The 13,377-nt window shown below is 42.5% G+C and overlaps 1 protein-coding gene across 4 annotated transcripts; it reads right to left on the bottom strand.

The window, feature by feature from the left end:
- Nucleotides 1-792: 792 nt before the first annotated feature.
- On the bottom strand, nt 793-4,826 carry LOC131258232 (probable disease resistance protein At1g58602). 4 transcript variants are annotated; one of them, XM_058259408.1, is made up of 5 exons: nt 4,716-4,826; nt 2,779-4,421; nt 2,046-2,310; nt 1,144-1,421; nt 793-958 (listed from the first exon to the last, which is right to left on the bottom strand). In XM_058259408.1, exon 2 carries the CDS (start codon nt 3,858-3,860, stop codon nt 2,931-2,933), a length of 930 nt encoding a protein of 309 aa, XP_058115391.1. In that variant the 5' UTR covers nt 3,861-4,421; nt 4,716-4,826; the 3' UTR covers nt 793-958; nt 1,144-1,421; nt 2,046-2,310; nt 2,779-2,930. The 4 variants fall into 4 exon arrangements, with proteins under 4 accessions (XP_058115391.1, XP_058115392.1, XP_058115390.1 ...); XM_058259409.1 differs by having other exon boundaries at nt 1,321-1,421; XM_058259407.1 differs by having other exon boundaries at nt 793-1,421.
- Nucleotides 4,827-13,377: the final 8,551 nt, after the last annotated feature.

Here is a 13,377-nt window from a genome sequence, read left to right as displayed (position 1 = left end):
GACATGCTGTAAAGGCAAATATCATATAATAGGACCAACCAAATCAATACCAAATTAAGTAAATCTGAAACAGTTGTTTGCTAAGCCCACAGGTGTGTGGAGCTGTGCACATCCACATATAGCTGCACATGCCAATATGGAAGATGCATATGAGATCCCAGCTTTCCATAATTCCATTAGATGGACCAGATTGATTAGATGTTCTTGAGCAAAATCAGGCAGGTTTGCTTCTCAGGTCGGAGACTATAAAAAAGAAATGGATTGGCTGATATAGTTTTCTTCTAGACATCCATTTGTTTTGTACACGCTGGTCCATCTGATGAAAAAGCTCTTACCTCACACGCTTATGCTATTTTGTGCATGTGATTGGTAAGGCTCCACACAAGTGTGGTCAGCATTTAATGTAAATGTGTGGCCATTAGATGAGTGGACAGACCTGAATTCCACACAACGAAAGCCATATTGTGGTTGCACTTTGATGAGCAGCTTTGATCATGCACCCATGTAAGCATTGCGGACAGTCGAGCCTACCCTCTAAATAGTTGTTCAAGTCAAATATTACGGGAACTCTTTGTTATATTGAAGCACTGAAGATTGGTAAGGAAAAAAAAATCCAAACATTCTCATTCTACAGTTTGAAAACATCATCCAAATGTCTCACGCTATTAATAAATGAGGAAGCCAGAATAAGAACCATTAAACGGAACAAACTTCCACTGCATTTCTCCTTGAATACAGTTATTAATTCCCTTTCCACAATCACAAAGTAACAATGTTTTGAAAATCAAAACATGAACAAATCAAGTCTACTCATTGACCTTTGTCACTCGAAAACAAACATATAATCAAAACTTATAATGCAAAAGACACGGGCAACATAAACGTTGCTATTTAGATGATAATCTTGGCCCACTATGTAGGATCCATATCCTTGCTGTTCACTTCAAGGCATCAGATGCTGCAATTTCAATAGATAACACACCAGAAATGAAAAAGGAAATTAAAAGAAGAAGATCCAAGAGCTTTTCTCAAGAGTAAAATTTTCCACAGAAAGCATGTAATTCTTTCAATGTCCTATCGAATGGGAGGCCAGGAACTGAATTAAATTTATTTGAGATACAACAGAAATGCGCTACCACTTACCTTTAGTCTGAGATACAACAGTTTGTTAAGCCATATATATGATGTGCTTTGAAAAGAAGAACTCAAAAATGGGTCTAGCTGCACAGAATTCCTAGGGTGTGGGACCCTTTTGGTGATCCTTCCATAGAATGGACTCGGCTGATTTTTGGGCTATGGCATCAAGAAGTGGGGACCCACCTGATGGACAGCTTGGATTTTGCGCGTCTTCCATCCAGGCCTGTGTTGGCTTGCAAGGGAGCTGGGTTGCACAAGCTTGAGACTTTCCAACCTCAATGCATCTGTGTAAGCATTCAATATAAGGATAATTAGTGGTTGACGTCCATTTCTTGGTTCAAATAATTATGAACAAGTCAAGCACACATGGTTGCATATTTTGATGATCCAAACCATCCCTTTGGAGGGACCTTTTATGGCTGGATGGTCTAAAAATCACATTGGCAACACATGATGATGAAAGAAAAGTTTCAATGGTCAGACAAGTGCAACTTTTATCCCATGGGGCATCAATGGTATGGTCTTCCAACCATACAGCCATGTGGGCCGATTCATCGATAGATAAATAACGTGCCCACACACAAAATGTTCTTTTTTGAGGTAATTCATCCAACGGTTAGCATGCATGATGTATAACAGGCATTATGTGATGCTCTGTCCGAAGGATTACAGAGTACTATTTCGGTTTTCATTTTGTACAAGTGGGCCCATTGTTCAGTGACCAAAATGCAGACATTGTGTTTCCCACTATCAATAGGGCACCAAAAAGATGAAAAGGTGGCCCTATTGTACAAACTGAAAAATAAGGAAAATAGCATAGCAATAATGTAAACTAGAAGTCAAAACAGCTATGATTATAGTTGACAGTATCAATAAAGAGGAGAGATTAAAAAGCAAGTAAATCTCACCCGCTTTGCTTTGGAGAGATCATGAACTGTGTGCAGTAAACAAGGAAAGCTCATCTTTGATTGCTAGTCACAACAACACCATATCCACATCTTATTCATTTATGTTAATGAAGGGTACATGTTGAATCTTGTGCTAATCCTCTCCCTCTTCTTCTCAAAGCATCACTTTCAATGGCTGAGGCATGTCTTGTGGTGTCAATTTTCAATGTAGCTAATCCAACCATACCGCTACACGAAGCCTCGCTTTCAATTGTTGAAGCATGTCCTGCAGCATCAATTTTCAATGTAGGTCATCCAACCATACTGCTATGTGAGCTAACTCACCAATAGAGAAGAAAAATGGGACTCGAATATGATCCATCGAAAACATTCCTTGTTCGACCATTTCATCCAACAGTTAACATGCATGACAGGAGGTGTTACACATTGGGGTTTTCAGCTTTTAGAAGTGCTGCCATTGTTCAGGACCTAAAATGCTGATATTATGGTCCATGCACTAAAAATCTGAAAAAGGGGCCCAACTTGTACAAACTGAGAAAAAAAAAAAAAAAAAAAAAAACGCCGATATTATGGTCCATGCACTAAAAATCGGAAAAAGGGGCCCAACTTGTACAAACTGAGAAAAAAAAAAAAAACGCCATAGCTATAAAGAAACTCGGAATTTAAAACGGCTATGATTGTAGTTGAAAGTATGAATGGAAAGGAGAGAAATAAGATGAGAAGTAAATCTCACCGGCTTTACTAGGGAGATATCCTGAATCAGTCTGCAACAAAGAATGAAAGCCTGTCTTTGATCGCCAGTCATGACAACAACAAATTCCACATCTCAATATTTATCTTCAGAAATAGCTTCAGCATATTTTGATGGAAGGTGCTCCTGAGGATTTAATGGCTCCGACCAATGTGGATGGAGGGTATGTGTTGAATCTTATACCAATCCTCTCCCTCATCATTTCGAAGCCTATTTGTGAAACTATAAGACATATCAGATGTCTTCAATTTCTTGAGGGTAGTCACATGCTGCAATCCTTCTGGAAGCATCTTCAATTTACGGGATCCATACATCTGTAACTGTAAAAGACTCGGCATCGCTCCTTCCTCAACTCTCCACTCCTCTAAATTATCCAAGCGTCCGATCACCAAGAACTCAAAGCGAGGAAACCCTTGCCGAGAGCATACCATTTCCTTTCCCAAGTATGAAGCATACTCCAATCTGAGAACCTGAAGGTTTGCTAGTTTCTCCAGTATCATTATAGGGTCTTGCTCTAACTCAGACTGGTACAAGGTAAGCTCGGTGAGATTTGGTGAGAATTCATGAGACTCTGGTAGGTTCCCTAAACTTCCATGCAAATGCAGCTTAAACAAATGCAGCAGATTTAAAATTGGCAGAAATGGGATTAGACGTTCACCTTTTAGCTTCAGAGACTGGAGGTGGTCCAATTTGGGAATAGAGTCGATCAATCCCTCTCCATGCCTACTTGAATCTACTTCGTCTATTTTTAGTGTCCTAAGGTTAATGAGCTTTTCCAAGTAATTCTCAATCCAGTTGCCTGCCTGAATATTTATTAGAGTTTGTAGGTTGCTTGGAAGGCTGAGTTCATCCGCGGTCTGCTCGCCTAGTGTAGACCCTTCACATGTAAATGCCCCCCACCCTACACGTACATGCCTTAGCTGTTGCATGTTCCAAATATCAATAGGAATGTGGACTGGATATCGGCCGATACTAGTTAAACGTACAACTAGTGTTTGCAAGTTGCATAGATTGGCCATCGACGACGGTAGGCTTCTTCCTGTTTCATTCACATTTACCATCATATCAAGGTATCTCAAGTGGATAAGTGTACCTATTTCATTTGGAACCTTTTCTGCCTTTATCCATATGCCATCAGGACTGAGATGTAACACCCTAAGCAATTGAAAGCCTCAGAAAAGTAACTTCTGTTGATTTTGTAGAAGATATTGCCGTGAGCTGAGCCAAATAATAGAACGAAGGTGCAGAGGGAAGTTGCTTAAAGAAGCAGAGTCGCCATGATGCATAGCAAGTCGACGTGCTTTAGGAGAGAGACATCTTGCACCCCCAGTGTTGACGTTGAGAAAATTTTCTTCCTTGGCTTTTAAGAGTGAGAGATCTCGAAGAAGATCGTGGATGCTGCAGCTTTTAATTCCCCCGATGGAACTTCTTTCCACTATTTGAATTAGGCTTCTCTGGATGAGCTCCTCTAGGCAATCTTCTCCTACTTCCTCCAATGTTTTGGCCCCTTCTGAATGTACAAATCCTTCTGCAACCCATAATCGAATCAACTCCTTAGCAGAGAACTGGTCTTCTGGATAAACTCCTAAATAGAGAAAGCATGGCTTTGAGTAATAGGGTAGACCCTCATAGCTTAAAGCTAATATCTTTGAAATTTGTGCTTGGCCTTCAACAGATGGCCAGCAAAGGCTTTTCAGTACCTTCTCGCACTGACTTGGGAGCCTTGCTTACCTCGATAAAAGCCCTCCAACGACCACGACTGCGAGAGGTAGACCGTGACATTTTGCCACAACCTCCTTTCCCAGCCTCTCTAAATCTTGGGGGCAACTGCTATCTTGCTCGAAGAATATCTTCTGACAAAACAATTTCCAGCTCTCATCTGTTTTTAGAAGTTTCAGATCATGAACACAGCTCTGGACGTCTGCATGTAAAGCTACGTCTCTGTTGCGAGTGGTAAGTATGACCCGACTTCCGTTATTCATGTCTGGAAAGGCAGCTGCTACAGCATCCCATGCTTCAGTCTTCCAGATATCATCTACTACCACAAAATATCTCCTCGATTGTAAGTGCAAGAAAAGCTTCTCCTGTTAGACAGATTGAAATATACCTTGTATAGCTAGTATACTTTATATAGTTGGTTTTCCATAGGTAGATGATTTTGCTTTTATTTCTTTCCTTGTATAAATGCTGTAATCTCTATATATTCAACCCCTTTGGGTTGTCTCAAATACACAAAAGCTTTCAGCTCCTCTCGGTTTACATGGTATCAGAGCTTCACTGATCCAAATCCGGCACCGCCTGTCAGATCCGACCACCCCTGCATCGTCCGGCCACCTCTATTGCGTCGTCCGATCATCCCTCTGCTCGTCCAGCGCCATCTGCTGCTCGTCCCACGCCCTTATTGCAGATCTGACTACCCCCTGCTCTTCCGACCGTCCCCTGTTGCAGATCCGACCACTCCTTGTTTGTCCGACTGCCTCCTGTTGCAGATCCGACCACCCCCTTACGTGTCTGATCGTCCCCTGTTGAAGATCCGACCACCCCCTGCGCGTCCGACCGCCCCCTGTTGAAAATCCGACCACCCCCTGCCCGTCCGACCACCCGTCCGACCATAACTTCTCGTCCATTCGTCCCTCTGCTCGTCCAACGTCGCCCCTCTGCTCGTCCAATGTCGCCCGATCTGTTACTGTTGCTGCTGCTGCGTCGCAGGATCTACATTTTCCAGATCCAGAAGTCCTGTTGCTATTCCTATTCTGCCAGATCCAGATACTGCTACCCGTTGGGTATCTCCTGCTGTACGGTACACCTAAAACATTCTTCTGCTGCAACTCTTTGTGTGCCTTATATTAATTCCGATCAATGGACAAGAACTTATCACGTACAGAGGCTCCAAGGTGTAGTTTTGATGGTACGAACTATTCGCTATGGGCCATTCATTTTCAGAATTTCTTGAAAGGTCGGGGTTTGTGGGGACTAATTGATGGATCTGTTACTATTCCCACTTCCACGAATACCGATAAATTGGCTGATTGAGAAATGAACAATGGACGAATTATTACCTGGATTCTCGATTCGGTCGATCGGTCCATTACTGTTGGCCTCACACCTCATCGCTCGGCTAAGGCAATGTAGGAGCATCTTCAAACAATTTATCAACAAAGTAATGCGGCTCGGTCATATTGTCTGGAACAGGATCTCGTTAACCTTACTCAGGGTGACGACAGTATTCAATCATTTTATTCTAAAATTATCACAATTTGGACTGAGATGGCCTTGATGGATACAATATTTCCTAATAACTTTAGGATTTTCCAAACTATGCGCGAGAGTGCGCAAGTTCGCCAATTTCTTATCAAATTACGTCCGAAATTCGAGCATTGTCGAGCTGCTCTCTTGAACCGTAGCCCTACTCCTTCATTGAATTCGGTTATTAATGATCTATTGGCTGAGGAACAACGACTGAAAGTTTTATCACTTCCTTCCTCGACTCTGGGATCATCTGATATGGTGCTTGCTGTGTCCACCACTACACCAACACGTGCCTCCTCTCTTTTAACTTGTCACGGCTGCAACAAGGTGGGTCATGTTGTCGCTCAATGCAAAAAATGGTGCGCTTAATATCGATGAACTGGTCATGGTATTCAAGACTGCCGTACACGTACATATGCATCTTCTTCCGTCTGTGGACGTGGTGGTCATGGTCGTGGCCGTGGTTGTACTCTTTCTGCTACTACTGCCACTATTTCTTCTGAGCTGACTGTTACTGATTCTACATCTACTGTTTCTGCTGAAGGTCTTTCATCTCCGTTGACTCTTGCGATGCTCCAGCAAATCGTTCAGGCCCTTTCTGCGGCCGGTATGTCAAGTATATCCTCATCTTTTACATGGTTCTTCGATTCAGGTGCTTCCAATCATATGACCGGTGTTGTATCCCATCTTCGTGACATTCGTCCCTACACCGGCAATCAAGCTATTTCTACTGCGGATGACACTAAACTACCTATTCAGTCTGTTGGATCATTGACTTTTTCTCCTTCTGCTCATCGCCAGTTCACCCTTCGTGATGTGTTTCATATCTCTAACCTCTCCTCCAATTTAATTTCAGTTGGTCAACTCACATCAAATAACTGCTTAGTCATATTTCTTTCCAACTGTTGTTTTGTGCAGGATCTGGCGACGGGGAAGGTACTTGGGAGGGGTAGGCGGCATAGTCGTCTGTACGTGATGAATTTTGATCCATCTGTCACTTCAGCTTGTTGGTTCTTTTCTCCTTCTTCAACAGATATTTCTTCGGCAAATAAATTGTGGAAACTATGGTACTTTCGCCTGGGTCATCTACATTCTGATCGGTTACTTCAGTTAATTTCGTCTGGCATGTTAGAAAATATTTCTCTTAATAAAAATGATTTGGATTATTCTTGTTCTTCTTGTTATCTTTCAAAAAGTAAGTGTGTTCCATTTTCCCTAAGTACTACAAAATCATCTTCTATGTTTGAACTTGTACATACGGATGTCTGGGGTCCTTCACCAATTATGTCTTTCTCTGGGTTACGATACTATGTTATATTCATTGATGATTTCACACGTTACACTTGGATTTACTTTCTGCAATCAAAGTCACAGGTTTTTGAAAAATTCAAGTTATTTCACTCTATGGTGGAGACTCAATTTTGGGTTTCAGTTCAAACTCTCCGCTCTGACTCAGGGGGGGAATATCGCTCAACTGATTTTCGTACATTTCTTCAAAGACATGGAATTATTCATCAAACCACCTGTTCTGATACTCCACAACAGAACGGGGTTGCTGAACGAAAAAATCGTCATATTGTTGAAACTGCCAACACCCTGATGACAGCCATGAGTGTTCCTCGTTCTTTCTGAGCTGAAGCAATGTTACATTCCGTCTACTTGATTAACCGAATGCTAACCAAAGTTCTGAACAGTAAATCTCCTTACTCTGTTCTCACCGGCTTATCTCCTACATATTCTACATTTCGTGTTTTTGGTTGTATCTGTCATGTTCACCTGGCTTCACGTGAACGTAACAAACTATCTCCAAAATCAGTCAAATGTATGTACTTGGGATTTGGGGAAACTTATAAGGGTTTTCGATGTTATGATCCGGTTTCTCGTCGTGTTCGGGTTTCACGACATGTTGTCTTTCTTGAGCACATTGCTTTTCATTCATCTCTTCCTCCTCCGCACACTTCAAACTCTCCTGGTCTAACTGCCTTTCCAGAAATTTCGTTTGCCTCAAATACTCTCCCTCGTCCGTTGCAGGTTTACTCACGTCGACCACATACAGATCCACCACCTATTACTCAACCCGAACCTACTGTACCCGTTGCCGATCCCGAACTTACCTCGATCCGTCGTTCCGCTCGTGAATATCGAGCGCCTGATCGGTTGATATGCTCTATGTCTGCCATGAATGCTACTCTGGATACCGTTTCTATTCCTACTTCATACTCTCAGGCAGCCACTCATGATTGTTGGAAGAAGGCTATGGCAGAAGAACTTGCAGCATTGGAAGATAATCATACGTGGGACATTGTCACTCGACCTGCTGACCAACAGCCAATTGGTAGCAAATGGATTTATTCGGTCAAACTCAAGTCTGATGGATCATTGGATCGATACAAGGCTCGACTTGTCGCTCAGGGATACAAACAGGAATACGGAATTGATTATGATGAGACTTTCGCTCCCGTGGCCAAGATGAAAACTGTTCGTAGTCTTCTGGCTATATCTTTTATTCGCTCATGGCCACTCGCTCAGATGGATGTGAAAAATGCCTTTCTTCATGGAGATCTCGAAGAAACCGTGTATTTGAAACCTCCTCCTGGCTCCTTAATCCTTGATAATAAGGTATGTCGCCTAAAGAAAGCCTTGTACGGCCTCAAACAGGCACCTCAGGCATGGTTCCAACGCTTTCACGATGTTGTTACGGGTGCTGGCTTTACTCAAAGTGGTCATGACCCATCCTTATTTTTGCGCATCACTACTCACGGAATTGTCATTGTTCTAGTCTATGTTGACGACCTCCTACTGACTGGTAGCGATACTGCGGGCATCTCAGCTTTAAAGGAAGTTCTGCAATCCTCCTTCAAGATGAAAGACCTCGGCCATCTCACATACTTTCTTGGGCTTGAAATTTCACGTTCTAAACGTGGGATCCTGGTCAGCCAGCATAAATATGCCAAGGATCTTCTCGCTTTGGCATCATTGACAGATCAGAAAACCATTCAGACTCCCTTAGAACTTAACATTCATTATGGCCGCGACGATGGTGATCTACTTGCACAGCCCGACTTATACCGTCGTTTGGTTGGGAGTCTGGTTTACTTAACTATGACTCGCCCTGATATTGCCTATGCTGTCCAAGTCGTTAGTCAGTTTGTTTCTATTCCTTGGACTCTTCATATGACTGCGGTGTTACGCATCATACGGTACCTACGTGGAACTCTAGATCAATCACTGTTCTTCTCCTCCACGGCGACTCTGGACCTTCGTGCTTATTCGGATGCTGATTGGGCTGGTTGCGCTCTCACACGAAGATCTACCACTGGCTACTGTGTTTTTCTTGGCACTTCTCTCATCTCTTAGAAGTGTAAGAAGCAGGCCACTGTTTCCAAATCAAGCACAGAAGCCGAGTATCGAGCGATGTCTGCTGCGTGTAGTGAGCTTGTTTGGTTACGTGGACTTCTTTCCGACTTGGGCATTCCTGTGTAGAATCCTACTCCACTCTATGTTGATAATCTCAGTGCCATTCAGATTGCCTTTAACCCAATTTTTCATGAACAGACGAAGCATATTGAAGTTGACTGTCACTTTATCCGTGAGAAATTTCAGTCTGGGCTCATTTCTCTACCACATGTTGCATCCCATGATCAGATTGCAGACATCTTCACCAAGTCCCTAACTTCTGCACGTCACTCATTTCTCGTTGGCAAACTATTACTTGTTGATGACCCGCATTAGTTTGAGGGGGGATGTTAGACAGACTGAAATATACCTTGTATAGCTAGCATACCTTATATAGTTGGTTTTCCATAGGTAGATGATTTTACTTTTATTTCTTTCCTTGTATAGATGCTGTAATCTCTATATATTCAACCCCTTTGGGTTGTCTTAAATACACAAAAGCTTTTAGCTCCTCTCGGTTTACATCTCCCTCAACCGAACAATGCTCATTTGTTCTGCAATGGGAATCATAAAGCATCTCATAATGTTAAGCAAAAGATCCCTCACATCATATTCTTGAGATACATAGATCCATGTGCAACAATCAAAATGCTTCTTAACATCATCATGATTATAAACTTTCTTGGTGAGAGTAGTCTTGCCCAGACCGCCCATTCCGACGACAGAAATCACGCAGCGCCGCAACTCGCCCTCGATCGATCAACCGTGCCACCAACCTTATTATGTCTTCTTAGAAACCGACAATTTCTGTATCTTCTAGTAGAGGAGAGGTTCGCCTTTGCTCCCTCACTGAACTTCTTCCTTCTCCACCTTTGCTGAGATTTATGATGCCATAAGTCTTTCTTCTCCGGCCGATCTCAATGAGTTCACTCTCTATCTCTTTGATCATCTTGTTGGCTGTACTAGCCAGAACTTTTCTTGGCTTTACAAAGCTTAAGATTTAAGCTCACTAGACTCATGAGAAGAGAAGAGGAACTTTGCTATATTTACTGTGGCTTACAAGCTGATTGAGTTGAGTTTCAAACGGACTACAAGAGCTCCCTTATATAGACTTTTCTCACCAATTTGAAAAGACACGAATGCCCATTTAAATTACACTACAGGGGCATAGTATTTACTGCAGCAACAAAAACCAAAATAAAAATAATAAATATCTTACATTAGAACCGAACAGTTGCATGGAGAAACTGAACATTCACATGGAGGAAAACGCCCTGGATGCTGGAAGCTTCTTCTAACGTCTACCGTCCTTGAGAATCTAACGGTTTGGTTTGGACTTCCAACACTCCCCTTCAAACCAAAACCAGTTTCATTCCGAGCATCGTTCTTAGTCGTTTGAATGCATCTGTTGGTAATGCCTTTGTGAAAATATCCACTACCTGTTCTATAGTATGACAATACTCTAATTTTATCGTTTTCTGCTTCACGTGATCTCTCAGAAAATGATATTGAGTATCAATGTGTTTGCTTCTTCCATGCTGCACCGGATTTTTGGCTAGTTCGATTGCCGACTTGTTATCCACATATATGACTGTGGATCCTTCCTACGGATGTTTCAGCTCCTTGAGTAGGTTTCTCAACCAAATTCCTTCACAAACAGTGGACGATGCTGCCACGTACTCTGCTTCACATATGGATAGGGCGACCATACTCTGCTTCTTCGAATACCATGAGAAAGTAATCGTTCCGAGATAGAATACATAGTCAGTGGTGCTTTTTCTTTCATCTTGGTCTCCTCCCCAATCACTGTCTGAGTATCCATATAGCATTGCTTCATCATTGTATGGATAGAGAAGACCGAATTCCATTGTTCTTTTGATGTACCTGAGGATTCTTTTTGCAGCTAGCCAGTGTAATTCTTTTGGTGCTTCCATATACCTACTTAGAAGCCCAACACTGTAGATGATATCCGGCCTTGTGATTGTGAAGTACCTTAGGCTTCCAATCAGACTCTTGAACATAGTCGAGTCAACACTTCTTCCTTCTTCGTCCTTTGTTAATTTTAAGCCTGTTGCTACAGGCGTGCTTATGACATTGCAATTGGCCATCTTGAACTTTTCAAGCAATTCCTTGACATACTTCTTTTGAGATATATAGATGCTACCATGTTGTTGCTTCACTTCAATGCCCAAAAAAAGGACATCAGACCTCCGTCGATCATCTCGAACTCCTTAAACATGGCCTTCTTGAATTCATCGAACATCGGTCGACTGTTTCCTGTAAACGGCAAATCATCAACATATAGGCATGCTATAAGTATATCACCACGAGCATTCTTCTTGATGTAAACTGGATGCTCATATGGACATTGAGCGGAGCCGTTTTCTTGAAGATAGCTGTCGATGCGTGCATTCCAAGCACGTGGAGCTTGCTTCAACCCATAAAGGGCTTTCTTCAGTTGATACACCTTGCGTTCCTCCCCTTGCATAACAAAGCCTTCAGGCTGGTAAACATAGACCTCTTCTTCCAGAATTCCATTCAGGAATGCAGATTTCACATCCAGTTGGTAGATCATCCAACTATGATGGGCTACAAGGGAGATAATCATCCTCACAGTGTCAAGGCGAGCAACAGGAGCGAAGACTTCTTCATAGTCCACCCCGTACTTCTGTTTGTAGCTCTTTGCTACGAGCCTTGCCTTAGTGCGATCGATCTCACCATCAGCATTTCGTTTGATCTTGTACACCCATTTGATGCCAATAGTTTTCTGGCCATTAGGAAGCGTAGTCAGCTCTCATGTGTCATTTTTCTCAATGGCATGAATTTCTTTTTTCATAGCGATTCTCCAACATTCTTCTTTTATGGCCTCCTGAAATGTCAGAGGCTCATGATTTGCATACAAGCAGAAAAGATTGACCTCTTCAATTTGCTCATAGATGTCGCTTAAGTTTTTCATTTTTATAGGTGCCATGGGTGAGGACGAGCTGGCCGAATTTTGACTTGATGGAGTACTTCTAAGAGTGATGGAATGTACTCCTGGACTTCTGTGTACTGATGATGCGGCCGAAGAAGGTGTTGGGGGTGTTTGCTCTTGACGGTCATGCCTTTCTTCATGTTCTTCTGTTTCGACTATAATATCTTTAGTCGATTCTTCATCGTTCCATTTCCAAGCTTCTTCCTCACTAAAGACCACATCTCTACTCACCACTACTTTATTGGTTAGTGGATTGTAGAGCTTGTAGGCTTTAGATCCTTCACTGTAGCCGATAAAGATGTATTTTTCGCTACGATCATCAAGCTTCCTTCTTCTTGCTTCTGGAACTTGAGCGTAAGCAACACACCCAAAAATCCTTAGGTGCGCCAAGCTCGGTTTGTAGCCACTCCATGCCTCCTGTGGTGTCATGTTTCTGACGCTTTTGATTGGACATCGATTGAGCGGATAGGCAGTACATGCAACTGCCTCTGCCCAGAAGCTCTTTGGCAGACCTTTCTCCTTCAGCATGGTCCTCGTCATGTCGAAGATGGTGCGGTTCTTTCGTTCCGCAATTCCATTCTGTTGTGGCGTGTAGGCTGCAGTGTGTTGTTGCTTAATGCCTTGTTCCCTGCAAAAATCTCGAAATGCATTTGATGTGTACTCTCCACCTCTGTCAGATCTGAGTACTTTAATTTTGTGACCACTTTCAATTTTGACACAAGCTTTGAACATTTTAAAGATAGTGAAAGCTGAAGATTTTTCTTTAATGCAATACACTCAAAGTTTTCTGCTGAAATCATCAATGAAGGTAATAAAGTATATTACCTCCGAGAGAGGGTGTTTCAAGTGGTCCACAAATATCGGTGTGAACCAATTGAAGTGGTTCCTTTGCTCTTCTAGGCACTTCGCTTGAAAAGGAATTCCTTTGTTGCTTTCCGAGTGTGCACGCCTCACACACATGT

This window comes from Magnolia sinica, chromosome 10, assembly GCF_029962835.1.
Source record: "Magnolia sinica isolate HGM2019 chromosome 10, MsV1, whole genome shotgun sequence".
Lineage (NCBI taxonomy): Eukaryota > Viridiplantae > Streptophyta > Magnoliopsida > Magnoliales > Magnoliaceae > Magnolia > Magnolia sinica.
The sequence above is the reverse complement of the archived record's forward strand: the minus strand, read 5'-3'. Positions and strand labels throughout refer to the sequence as shown.

Coding starts and splice junctions, on each gene's coding strand:
- LOC131258232 (XM_058259407.1), bottom strand. CDS start 3,860: ATGATGGTAAATGTGAATGAAACAGGAAGAAGCCTACCGTCGTCGATG.